At 43.6% G+C, this 14,008-nt stretch overlaps 1 protein-coding gene across 10 annotated transcripts in view; it reads left to right on the top strand.

Annotated features, from left to right (window-relative positions):
- The window catches only part of FLT3 (fms related receptor tyrosine kinase 3), an 89,686-nt gene extending 75,678 nt beyond the window's left edge, over positions 1-14,008 (top strand). For all 10 annotated transcript variants that reach the window (XM_043504341.1, XM_043504342.1, XM_043504347.1 and 7 more), the window contains 6 exons: positions 1,488-1,621; positions 5,871-5,993; positions 8,071-8,182; positions 8,263-8,362; positions 9,922-10,027; positions 13,226-14,008. In XM_043504341.1, the coding sequence (XP_043360276.1) occupies positions 1,488-1,621; positions 5,871-5,993; positions 8,071-8,182; positions 8,263-8,362; positions 9,922-10,027; positions 13,226-13,360 (710 nt within the window). In that variant the 3' untranslated portion in view covers positions 13,361-14,008. The remainder of the gene's footprint in view (positions 1-1,487; positions 1,622-5,870; positions 5,994-8,070; positions 8,183-8,262; positions 8,363-9,921; positions 10,028-13,225) is intronic.

The following is a 14,008-nucleotide window of genomic DNA, read 5'->3' as shown; positions in this document are numbered from 1 at the left end:
ACTTCTAAGGAAGGAGATTCCACCACCTCCCCAGGTAACCCATTCCAGTGCTTCACCACCCTCCTAGTGAAATAGTGTTTCCTAATATCCAACCTAGACCTCCTGCACTGCAACTTGAGACCATTGCTCCTTGTTCTGTCATCTGCTACCACTGAGAACAGTCTAGATCCATCCTCTTTGGAACCCCCCTTTGGGTAGTTGAAGGCAACTATCAAATCCCCCCTCACTCTTCTCTTCTGCAGACTAAATAACCGCAGTTCCCTTAGCCTCTCCTCATAAGTCATGTGCCCCAGCCCCCTAATCATTTTCGTTGCCCTCTGCTGGACTCTCTCCAATTTGTCCACAATCCTTCTGTAGTGGGGGGACCAAAACTGGACGCAATACTCCAGGTGTGGCCTCACCAGTGCCAAATAGAGGAGAATAATCACTTCCCTTGATCTGCTGGCAATGCTCCTACTAATACAACCCAATATGCCATTGGCCTTCTTGGCAACAAGGGCACACTGCTGACTCATATCCAGCTTCTCATCCACTGTAATCCCCAGGTCCTTTTCTGCAGGAAAATTACATAAACTGCTGCAAAAGACTGGGTTGCCACTCTTATTTGAGTTTATTTTTAAATTGATTAGGAATCAGTTTAAACTAATCAGAAGTAAGCCACACTTTAACCAAATGAAGAGAGTCCACCCAGGGTATTGCACTGGCTTAACTAAATTGGTTTAAAAAATTATTTAATTTAATCGAGTGCAGCCTTCTCCTATAGACAAGGCTTATAGTTCCAGCAGAGATGGACTTGTTGGCAGAGAACGGGTAAGATGGTTATAGATGTAAGAAAAATGCATTTTATCACATAAGCTGCACATCTATCAAACCAGTATCACCTCTGTAAGTGTAAGTGTGTGTGTGCATATGTGCATGAGAGAGAGAAAGAGAGAGGATCTCATAATTTTGCCAGTAAAAATAAAAGTAAAGTCACAAATTGTATTTTACGTGCATTAGTTTAGTTATAGTTTTGACTGAAGCCTTAGCTCTTGATCTGCTCTTATCGAAGTCAATAGGAATTTGCTAGTATAAGGACTAAGCCAATGTTTAGTAAGGATCTCAGGATTTTGCTTACAATTATTTTATGTATTTATTAGCAGTAATAGAAATAATAACAATAAAAGTGGTACTGGACTTTGAAGACATCTACTCTTGACTCTTTCCCCTTATCTGTGTGAGAAGAATAAGTGCACAATGCACTGATTATGCTTCTTGATACTGTATCAGACAAGCCAATTGTAATGATTTATTGAGATAAATGGAGAAGGGGATTAAGCTACAGAAACTTTGCTTTACTTTACTTTACTTCTGAATGAATGTGTCCACCCAGAGGTTTACTGCATTTGAACTCCTGCACTTTAGCTTCACACTTTCAGGTAATTCATCTTCACTTTCCCGAGTGTCCCCAGGTAGTCACAAGCCCAAGGTCTGCTTATGTTTTACAGAAGAAATTAAATATATCAATGGAAGGGTGTATCCAGTGTATGAAGAGGAGGACTTCAATATGCTCACCTTTGAAGATCTTCTCTGCTTCTCATATCAAGTTGCCAAAGGAATGGAGTTCCTTGAGTCAAAATTGGTATGTTTAACCTGTGAACAACGTTTAGAGTGTAAAGAATAGAAAGACAGATCAAATTAGCAGAAGCCTGCCTGAGATAGAGAGCTGTGAAGTGAGAGGTTTAAACCATATCTTTATTACAGGTTTTTAAATAACCAAAATAAAATACTCCTAGATTATGCCTTAAGGCTTGACTGTGTGTGAGCCAGGGCTGATGCATGTGTGATCAGAGGCGGATTACTGTTTTGTGGGGCCCTGGACCAGAGCAAATGGGGGCCCCTCCGCACTCCTTTTGCCTGCAGTCCCCCCCCCCAGCCCTCCCTCCCACCACTCTTTCTGGGGACCAGGTAGGGGCATGGGGGCTTGCCCCACTCCGCTCGCCTAGCGCTTCTGCTGGGGAGTGAGGCAAGTGGGTTGGGGCACAGGAGTGCCCATTTTTCAGGGGGCCCCTAGTTGGCTAGGGCCCCGGGCACGGGCCCCATTGGCCCAGTATCTAATGTGCCACGGTATGTGACATGTCCCAAGGGGTAGCCCAGTAGTACGTTGTGACCCAGAGACACTTTCCTGAGGCACAATTCCCTCCTTGCTTCCCCCTTGTTCTGGAGGAGTATTGATTTGCTGCTGATCTGTACTGGCAGCAGATTATAATATCCTCAGCTGTGTGTTAGGGATTCAGCTACATGGTTGGTGTGTTATGGGGCAGAGCCAGGGCTCTGGCTACTCTCCACCTACTCCCTGCCCACCTGTTTTGGGAGGGCAATAGCTGACATACAGCACCCACTGGTCCTGTGCATCTGGACCCCAGGTCTGAGAAGCCCATAGAGGGGCATAAATGGGAGTTCTTACTCCTCCTTATTCACCTCCATGAGCACATTGTCTAAGGCACAATCTAGCCCTACTTAAAGTCGCAAATTATAAGTCCTACACTATACAGTAGCAATATATAGCTATGTAAGCTAATCAATCAAGGGAACGTATGGAAACGAGAATCACTGCTCCTCCCTCTCCCAGGAACAATCATGGCTTCACATCTCCCTTTTGGGGCCTGACCTGCATCATTCCACGTGGAGCAAAAGCAGGAGTGAAGGTAGTTTGTCACTCACCCCAGGAGCTAAATCTTTTCTCTGGCTAAATGGAGAGGAAGATGAGCATTAGCAGAAGGAAAAGAAATATGCCCCTAAACAAGTGTTAGGTCTGTTCTCTATCCTATTCATCAACATCGCCAATTTAAGGCATGTTCCCAGTGGTGCCTGAGACTGGAGGAGTTAACTGTTAATTAACAAAATGGCAATTGTGCACTTGAGGTTGGGGTCTGGAATCTGATTAAAAGAAGTTGTAACATTCGCTCTCTGCTCATACCATGCCCCCTTTTTCCGCCTGTTCACCATTTCACAAGGTGGGGTGAACCAGATATTTGCCCACCCCGCAGCGATTTGCGCTGGATGCACACTGCTGGTTTCACACCTGCAGTCTCTTTAGCACTGTGCTGCACAACACCTTTCTTCTCCCTTCTTCTGCTTCACTCAGGACAATGCAAGATTGTCTTGCCCTCTGCCACTCTTCTCCCAGGACACAAAGTGCTATTACAGGTGCAGAAATATCAGTATGTATCCTGTACGTGCTAACGTGAAACACACATGCTCAACCCACCCTCTCTGTCCCTCAAGGTTTGGCCATGCTTTGCATGGGAGTAAGACAGGAGGGTGGAGGTAGCCATGACATGGGAGGAGGGTGGAGGTAGCCATGACATGTCTCCTAGAATCCAAAGTCTAAATATAACTACATCTGCATGCTTGTAGGAATAACAGAAGATACACCCCACAGGCAGCCAGCGGTAGGCAATGGTGTTGCCATTTGCTCAGTGTGTATATTTCTTTGGCCAGTGCAGGATTTCACTCACTGTGTCTATCTGCTTTTGTTTCTGCAATCAGTATAATCAACCTATACACAATTATAATCTTCCACTTTAGCTCTTAATTTACAAATTCAGATTAGGCAATCCAAGCCATCTCTGCTTTTTGGCCAAATTAAAGTCAATTGAAAATCATTTCTTGAATCTTTGAGTTCTGTATTTTAAGAAAAAAACAATTAGGGCCCAATTCATCTCACATGGGGTCGTCTTAATCCTTGAATATACCTGTTGGTCTCATCTAGGAGAGCATGATCCCTTAAAGTCAATGACCAATGGGAATACTTGAGAAATAAGGTACTACTCAGTGTGAATAAATATGGCAGAACTGGACCCTCAGTAAATATAATTCAATTTGATGTGGCAAACTGTGGGCCTAGTTCTGTGCTGATGTAGGCCCGTATGGCTCCACTGAAATCTGGAGAGGCACAAGTTTACATCAACAGGTCATTTGGAACTATAGTTCCAAATTTCCTCTGCTTTTTAACATTGGTTCAAAAGTGCCTAATCTGGAGATATAAGCAAATAAATTGTTTAAATTTTCATTTGTACTGCCCCCACCTCCAGTCCAGTAAATTCCAGGGAGGATCTTCATTGTAAGAATGTGAGGTTTGATGCTTTTGCTGTGTTTTCAATGAAATCCCCTTGATCTCAGGATATAGAATAGGTCTTGAATAGCAGTACGTTGCTCTCTGTCATTAAACACACCCTGTCTCTACTTACTGCAGTTCAATCTCTCCTCTCTAAGAAACTAGATAGCAGACTCTGGCATAGGTGCTGGAACTAGGGGTGCTGGGGGTCCTGCTGCACCCACTGGCTTGAAGAGGTTTCTATCATATGCAGGGTTAATGGTTTGGTCCAATGGCTTTCAGCACCTCCACTATACAAATTGTTCCAGAACCCCTGTACTCTGGGCATGATCCATCTCCAGTAGAGGTGGATTAAGATTTACTGGGTCCTGGGCACTAAGAAAATTTGCCCCCAGACCCTCCTCATCATGGGGCCCTGACCCCTGCTCCTCCTCTTCCCCCTAGAGTCCCACCCCTGGCCAGGCCAGAAGCCAGAGCCAGGCTATGGTAAAAGCCACCCAGGGAGCTTTGGGCCGCTGTGGGGAGCCCCAGATCCTCCACCAGTCCTGATTTGTGCACCCCAGGGGGCAGGGACACAGGCCAGGGGCTGCTCTTGGGCACCCCAGCCTCCCACCCGACTCTGGTTTCTGGTCTGGCCAGGGGGTGGGGACATGGGGGAACAGGAGAAGCAGGGGGCGGAGACATAGTTCTGGCACTGGTGCACCCCCCACTTCTACACAGGTTCTCCCACTCCTGCAGAGGGTCCCAAATTGGCTGGGGACCCTGGGCACAGACCCCATAGGCCTGTACATTAATCCACCACTGATCTCCAATAAGATTAAGTAGAGTTTAAAGGGCTATGTCCTCCTTCCTAAGGGAGATTGGAAATGCCTCATTCTTCTGTCACAGGGCAAAGTTTGCCTCAGTGAAAGGGGTCAGGGGTTCAGCTTCTTAAACCCATGGGTTTTTGATGAGCCATACAGATATCCTGAGAGATCTGCTGGAGCAACAAAGACCTTTGTTCTGAGGACCTAAGCTTATGCGTTGTTCCCCAGCCGCTAGGGCACCTTGCAGACTTCAGCCTGACCACTTCTATAGAAGCCATGTTGCTCGAGGTTCCCTGATTACTTCTGACTATAAAACCAAGCCTCAGGTTGTGTCTGTCTCCACAGCATAGAGAATGAACCTATCCACATTACTACAGATTGGGTCTGTGGGGAGTAGTGGATTATGCCGTGGAGAATAGCTAGTTTCCAACGCTCGCCCCTTACCACAGTCCCCTCTCCCATTCCCAGCCCAGATATACAGGCTACAGTTCCTTCTGTTTGCAGAAGTGAAGAGGAGTGGGGGGTGGGCTCTAGCTATCAAACAGAAAACATTTGTGGCTCAAGCTATGTATTAGCATTCTGGTGCCCTTTGAAGGTTTAGGTTTATCCGGTGTATAATCAAACTGTATTTCTGCTGTTGTTTTTTTCCCTCTGAAATGATAGTTGCTAGGGAGAGAGCCAAATAAGCCACTCACAGTCTAATCTCAGCCTTCTCCTATTCTTCATAATAAACAAGTAATATTATTCCATAAACAACTAGTCATTATGATGTTAGATCTGACATCCTGTCTTCCATTGCACATATTAGCATTGCAAAACCAAGTTATTTCACTTTTCCATGAATACAGATAAAGTTGTTTGAGCAGGGAAGGTGCAAGATTTTGCAGATGAAGCCAAAACCAATGAGTAACAACTTCCATCTGTTGTAAAACAATGCATGACACTAACCCATTCTTTTTTTACAGTGCATTCACAGAGACCTGGCTGCCAGAAATGTATTAGTGACCTGTGGAAAAGTAGTGAAAATAAGTGACTTTGGCCTAGCTAGAGATATAATGAATGATTCTAACTACGTCATCAGAGGCAACGTAAGCTCACGCCTACTTTACATTTTTCACATAATTGTAAAAACTATACGGAACTGTTGAGCTAATAAATGCATATACAGCGGGATCATTCTACTAGCTGGTAGTTATACATGTAGCTGGACATACAGGAGAGTAACCTCACTGTGTCACTGAAAAAGTTTTCTAGCCTTGGCAAATGAAAATAGTAGATTTGGTATTAACCTAATCAGATTTGGGTTGGACCCTGCAAATGTTTGTATAGTAATCTAAACATTAGTTAATTTAAGAATAGAACACTGTGGGCCAGATCCTCATCTGGTGCAAAGCAGAATAGCTCCAGGGAAGTCATTGTATCTAAGTCAATGTGGTATAACCAGCACTTTATAAAACCCACTCAGTTTCATATTCTAGAGAAGAAGGGTGAGGGAAGCAAGATCTTAGAAAAGAATGCAGGCTGAGTTACCGTTGATTTCAACATGAGCTCCAAAGTAGGAATTTTTTTGGAGTGGGGGGGATAAGTAGAGCTTGCTCTGTTAACGAATATATTATTTTAGACTAATGTAAAGTCTTGGGGAGGCTTTTGGGGACAGGGATGAGTTAGGGTAGAAAACAAAAGTTCTGTGGCCACACTTCAGAATTTGTAGGGGCACCCAGGATGATTCCTTTGATCTGTGTGAGAATGAGGACTTGGATGAGGTTTGCCAAGTGTGACGAAGTGGGGTTTTATTCATCTTGTTACGATGCATGTGAATCTTACTGTCCTGTACTGATACTGTGTGTACCTCCGTTTCCCTGTGTACTGCAACAATACTTCGGTGGTGGGAATTGGGTGTGTGATTTTTGCTGAGGCCCTCAGGGCAGGTGAGGCGGCTCAGTGGTCTGCACATATGCTATGGCAGTGCCCTTCATAATCTGAGACCCAGGAGGGGTGTGTGACCACATGACACCTTTTGCCTGGGAAGCAGAACAAAGAGGAGGAGGAGGAGCAACGGGGGTATCAGAGGTCGGATCGCTGGAAGCTGGGCAGTCTGCTTGGAGGACTGTAAGAGGGAGAGTACAGGGCATCTGGCCCAGGACTCCCCAAGATGGACTTGGCTGAAAGTCATTGATTTCTTTGATAGCAAGCTCTGTTCTACGCTGTGTTCCTTTCAACTAATAAACCATTCTGTTCTACATGCTGGCTGAGAGTTCCTGCTGACTGTGGAGTTGGGGTGCAGGGCCCTCTGGCTTCCCGAGGAGCCCCACCTGAGCAGACTTGCTGCGGGAAGCACACGGGGAGAAAGGTGATGCTGAATGCTCCGAGGTCAGATCCAGGAAGGTTGAAGCTCTGTAAGCTTCTTGCCCTGGTGACAATATGCTCAGAGAGAGGAGGCATGCTCCCCAAGAGTCCTGACAGGCTTCGTATGGAATAGTTCCAGAGCATTGACCCGATAACCCTATGACATCACGCATGGAGGATGCCAAGCAAACCACTCACAGAACTTTGTTGATCAGCTTTCTATTTATATAAAGCTAGATTGTAACCTTACAACCTGCCCTGAGTGAGGGGCAGCACACAGCTGCACTAGCCCAGGAGCAGGCCAGAGAACAAACTGAGTCAGAGACTCACAGTTCCTCTCCTGATTCCCCATTGTTCTGGGGCTGGAGAAAGTTACTTCACCCCAGTCCATATGTGTGCCCCACTGGCTACTCAGGTCAGTGAGTAGGCTGTCAAACCAGAGCTCCTCCCACTTCCTGCCTTCTCCTCTCCCCATCTTTCAGCTTGCTCATAGTGAGTAGTGCCATCTCTCCTCTTCATGGCCAGCATCACATTCTAAGCAAGACCAAGAAGAGAAGTAAGAGGGGGCCTTAATCTCCTGCATAGCAAAGTAAGGACTCTGACAATATAGCCCACAGAAGGCAAACGATCTTAGAACCTGTTATACAGAAGCCTCACCTACAGCTCGATGAGCTGTTTGCAACAGCTATTTAAAATAAGTCTCTATTTTTCTGTCTACGATCAGACTTTGATCGTATGTGGGCAGTGAGCAGTCTAAGGAGTCAGCCATACTGTGTGTAGAAAATAATAATCAAACTCCTTTTCCGTCTCTTTGTACAGGCTCGGTTACCAGTCAAATGGATGGCTCCTGAAAGCTTATTTGACAGGATATACACAATTAAGAGTGATGTCTGGTCTTATGGAATATTACTGTGGGAAATATTCTCTCTCGGTATGTTCTATATCACAAGAGAAGAACACCACTTTTCCCTAGCCTCCTGTATGCTAATATTTCCATAATATTTTTCATAGGTGTGAATCCTTATCCTGGAATTCAGGTTGATTCAAACTTCTACAAACTCATTCAAAGTGGATTTAAAATGGACCAGCCATTTTATGCTACAGAAGAAATGTAAGTGTATGTTCTAGGTACTGTGTAGGGTGGGGATTAATTGTTAATCAAGAAGTTATTTTTCTTAATGCTATATTTATATTTATTCCACTCTTTTGCCCTCTACCCTGCGTAACAGAGGTATTCCAGGCAAAATCACATCTTTCTCTAACTTTGGTGCAGGATATTTGTTAATGTAGCGTTTGTCCAGAAGCAGAAATTATTATAGTGTCATGATCAGCAGTGAACATTGCATTTGTTTGAAAAGACCAGTTTACTACCTGTTTTCATTTGGTCCTTACATTCTCAGAAAAACTTCCTCTTGGATTGGTATTTCAGCATCTTCAGCTCCATTCATGCAGGAGGGTTTATTTTCTATATGAAATACACAAAATCCATGTTAGATACTAAGTAAAGATCTCATGAACTTTCTCTTCTTCTTTTTTTACTGAACCCAGGTGTGTCCAATTCAATTCCAGGGAGATGTTGGTGCCTTTAGAAGAGGCGAGTGATAACACAAAAGGTTTGGGTGGGAGCAGGAGACAGGAAATGCAGGGGCATTGTAACTCTTGTGCTTCTCAGCGTGAGCATTACAATCAACATGGAGTCTGGTGTGGATATTCAAATTCCATGGAGAGTACACCCTGCAAACACTTGTGTCTGTGTGCTCTGCCAAAGGGGAGGAGTCCTCGGGGACAAAAATGGAAAGAGGGGAGAAGGCAGAGGGGCTGCAAGACATTGAGCAGAAAGAAAGGGAAGGATTTTGGTTTCTCTGGGCTCCCTGTTGCAGTATGGCATTTATCAGGAAAAGCCTGTAGACATGTTGATATCCATGAGGCCAGGTACACATATTGCAAAGCTATGGGCATTGCAATGTCTTCAGGTTCTGCCTGTAGATATTGTAATGCCTTGGAAGTTGCGTATATACATTACAATGTTTATGAGCCCAGCAGGGATTTCTGTGGAACTTGTAAGCCCCACAAGGATTTATGTTGACCTTATAAATTCTCAAAGGACTTCTTCAGAGATTATAAACACTTCATGGACTCCTGTGAAGACTCTGTGCGGACTTCATATAAATTCCACAAAACTTTTACACAGTTATGCTCTGTAAAGATCCCTATGGAGATTATATGACTATGACATTCACTTAAAGTGGGGGCAGGATCACCCCCATAGACACAGTCCATCATTTCTTAGGAGGGAAATGTTCTCCTACTATTCCCAATGTGGAGGGTAGACCTATTGAATCATGTTAACATTGCTAAGATCTCACATGATAAGTGTTATGTAACATGATAAGTAACTAACAACCCAGGATGAAATCCTGTCCCCCGTGAAGTCCACCAGGAGATTTGGCATTGACTTCAAGGGGTAAACTACAGAGTTTAATGTATTCACTCTCATTCTTTTTATTTATCTTTCTGAACAAATAAATCAAACCTGAATTCTTTATCAATATCTTTCTGATACTCCATAATACAGTCTGTTGATCTTTGGCATTTCTGTAATGTCAATTATCATAGTATTTAACCATTTTCTTTGGAAACTGTCACATGTTTCTTCTTTTGTTCCTGCAGATACTTTGTAATGCAGTCCTGTTGGGCTCTGGACACTAGAAAAAGACCTTCCTTTCAACAGCTGCGTTCCCTTTTAGCACGGCAGCTGGCTGATGCAGAAGGAGCGGTATGCAATCATGCAAACACAGAAAATGCTCTGTTTTGCAGCTCTGTGTTTTAAATGTATCTTTAGAGTCCATAATAAGGAGTTTTGAAATGATGGCTCCTATTGCTGACCCACTTCATTAGAAATGATCCCCAGGGACACCCAATCATGTCATGGAGCTGGTTTCTTCCTTTAGCTGAGCCATTCACAGAGGACTGAGCTGAGATGTAGGAGGAATCCTTTTTGCAGATTTTTTTTTTTGTGTGTAGCTCTGGGACATAGGGACATTTTGTGTGCCCGCCTGGGACATAGGGACTTCCTCTTTCCTGTCTGTTTCTCCAGTCCAGTGCAGGAAGGTCACTAACTGTCTCTCTGTGCCCACAGAAACTAGTTCCCCTTTTGTAAAAGCTAATGCAGCTGGCTTTGTGGTCTACTGGCAATGCTGATGGCTGCTCTATGTGGGGCTCTGAGTTGGGACATATTGCAGGGTCTGTCAGGGGCTAGGAGTGTTGTGAGTGCAACATGCTTAAAGTCCTGGAGGAGGGAGAGCCTTATGTCATTCTCAAATGACCCCCCTCTGCCAGTAGAACTAATGTTGACAGGGTCTGGATGGAGCAATAGTCCATCCTCCTTAGATGGAGAAGTGTCATCCTGATGCTGACAAATAGGAATATGGAGGATCCTAGTGGAGCTTATTTTCCCTGCCAAAAAAGTTATCCCAGTGAAAAGATGAACTAACGCCTTTCAAAGCCTTAGGTTCCCAGCTGGCTTCCTGCACTTAGCAGGCCAAACAAATTTCAAGGAGGAAGTGTCCTTGATAAGCTTTATACTGATATAAATTAACCTTGCTGCTTCTGCCTTAAGCCTTCCTGCAGCAGTAGGCTGACAGTAGTCGTTAATTTAACCCAAAAGTGTCCCTTCTCCTTTTGTAGTTCTCAATAGACTCACTGAGCATGCTCAGTAGAGTGCACATACTGTCATCACTGAGGGCCACCTTGCAAATGGGGATGAACTGTACAAAGGGGCTGGGGTTTGTATGTTGCACGTGAGCTTTTGAAGGAGGGTTGCATTGATGTCCAGAGACAAAAATCCACTGTTGAACTAAAAAAAGACATTTTTTGCCCTCACACCTTTTACCAGCTGAGATATTTTTCCTTCTGGGGAAGAATTTCACACAGGGGCTGAATGTTTATTCTCCTGTTCCACATTTTTGCTGAAAAATAGCCTGGATGTGCTATCACAGTCTGAAATCAGATGGCAGCAATGTACAAAACTGTTACAGACCTTCTAGTATATTTTCTGGCTATTATGAGCAAGCCCTCAATGCGTTGTGGCTTCCCCAGTATTTTCTTGATGTTTTTGTTGTCTTATAAACGTGACAAATGCTACTCGTGTCACTTACGGCACTTCTGGAATGTGCTCAGATTCTACAGCGATGAGGGTACTATAAGAACTTGAATAGAATTATAGATAACCTGTGTGATACTGGTTGCTAGGAAACTGTGTGCAATAGGTAACACTATTATAAATGATCATTACTAGAGATTAAACCTAGAGAATTACATATAATCACTAATCAGTTTGTGTTCACACCATGTGACTCTCCAGTGCACTCATCTTATAAGGTAATGTGTGCTACTAGCGCTGTTGCAGCAGGGATCCTCTCCTGTGTGTATTGGGTGAAGTTAAGGAGGAGGTGATTCAAAGGGCAATCCCCTTCTGCCTTCCACCAGAGCAGTGGGGATGCGGGGTGAGAGGTCAGTCATGACTCAGTCCTCCTCCATTGAAAGCAGGGGTTTTCGGAAGACCACTTGTGGGCTGACTTCACCCCTCCAGAGATGCAGGAGGTGCTGTGAGAGTAGATCTGGCCTCAGTCTTCACAGGTGCCAGGGTCAAAGGTAAAGAAAAGCCAGTAATATCAAATAAATGTACACCTGGCCCGTGAGACAAGATGGGTGAGGAAATATATTTTATTAGACCACTTCCGTTGGTGAGCGAGATCAGCTTTCAAGCTTCTCTCTCTGATATCCTGGGGCCAACATGGCTACAACAACACTGCGTATGCTTGACGTGGTTATTGTGTACAACTATGAGGCCAAGTTCTGTCCTATTCCTATGGCCTCATTGGAAAATCTGAAGGGAAAGCATGTAGTAGGGATCAATCCTGCAACTCAATCCAGAGTTGAGCATTCTAGCTCTGATCCAGCAAAATACGTCAGCACATGCTTAACTTTAAGCATGTGACTAGTTCTGTTGAAGCCAATGGGACTATTCAGGTGCTTAAAATTAATCACATGCTGAAGTGGTTTTCTGCACTGAGGCCAAAGTCCTCAGCACCTTGTGGGATTGAACCTTTATTATGGTGCATGGCAGATCTCCAGCCCAGGCCTAGCTCTCCTAAATGGTCATGGAGAATCAATTCTGCCTCACCTCCAAAACAAAAGTCAGGAAGTTATGTAATGGATCATGGTCATGGAGGCCAAGGACACAGTCCATGTGTTTGTGCAAGGGAATACCCAAACCCAGCTCTTACGCACAGCCCCTTGAAATATTTAACTGTATTCCTAGATCTCTGCATTCCCGGAGACTGATTTTCTTCAAGTTTCTCATGTCGATAGAACTTAAGGACATCCTTAAGTACATGCTCCAGTGTTTCGCTGAATTTGGGGCTAAATGCACCTGTTTGTCAGATGGGGGTCAGATCACTTTCTCCGCAGGATTTTAATCTGACCTAATGGTTTGGAAAATGGATTTTTTTTCCCCCAAACAATTTAACATTATTGAGAGCAAAATGTTCAAGATGCTGGCAGCTAAGCTGCATCTGCTAAAACATGAGCACGCATCCATTTTCATGCACAAAATTCACATGTGGCTTTATTAGAACTAGTTCCTTAGTAACTGCAGTAAATTAATAAATGCAGTTGCACACATTTGGCAGGCACAACTTAGACAACTAGTTTTAAAAATATGGTCTTAGATAGTTATTAACTTTACAAGAGAGTGCTTAGCAAAGATTTACTCTCCTGTACTGTGGCTGCAGTGCATTCAACTTTACAGCTGGTATTCATTACTGTATTACTTGCTATTTTGCTAATATAGTTACACTGAATTTAGATATGCAAATTCAGTATTATGAGGGAAAACCGGATGCTAATGTACTCTGTTATGATAAGAGCAAACAATAACTTATATAACTTACTTTCCCTTCCTAATATATAGGTCTATCAAAATATGGAGAGCAATATTTCTATACACCTTTCCAATTCCAAAACCAGACCACCTGTGAGCAGGGAAAATGAAAGCCTTCCATCCACTGATCCATCCCAGGATGAAGATTCTCAGTTCAAAAAATAATCCAGTTTCTGGACTTTACCTAGAAATTCATATAAGCTCTGTATATGATTAATGTTTTATGTCACCACTGTAAGTAAACAGATTATTAGCTGTTGCTATATTAACATTTCTTACAGGCAATTCCATCATCTCATACCGTGAAGGGAACCTTTATTCAAATTCATTATTTTAAATCCAGAAAATGCATTTACCACAAGCCAGAAGCAGTATGCATTTTTAATCCATGACTTTTTGATGCGTCTACAACTGAAAACCTTCCAGTAACAGCTTTATGAAAGCTGTGTTTAATTAAGGCATTACATCCAAACTACCGTATGCTGCATTGTAAGCAAACATGAAAATCTTAAGGCATTTTCAAACTTGCATACTTTAAAGTCAGGCATCTAAATCCTAGCGCTCTGGTTTTTCAGAAGTGTTTCTCACACACAGCTCCCACTGAAGTTAATGAGGACTGAGTACACAGCACCTTTGCCAATCAGGCCACTTGATTTAAAGATCTAACTTTAAGCACCTGTGTTGGAAAATGTTGGCCGTTATTGCCAAGAACCTGATATGGTTTTGAGTATTTCTGATCATTTGATTTTGATTCTTTTCATTCCTTTACATTTCCTGTTAGACGTACAGTTTGAGTTCTTATACCTCTGCCAG

The sequence above is a fragment of the Dermochelys coriacea genome, chromosome 1 (assembly GCF_009764565.3).
Source record: "Dermochelys coriacea isolate rDerCor1 chromosome 1, rDerCor1.pri.v4, whole genome shotgun sequence".
Classification (NCBI taxonomy): Eukaryota; Metazoa; Chordata; order Testudines; family Dermochelyidae; genus Dermochelys; species Dermochelys coriacea.
This window is presented reverse-complemented; position numbering and strand designations above follow the sequence as displayed.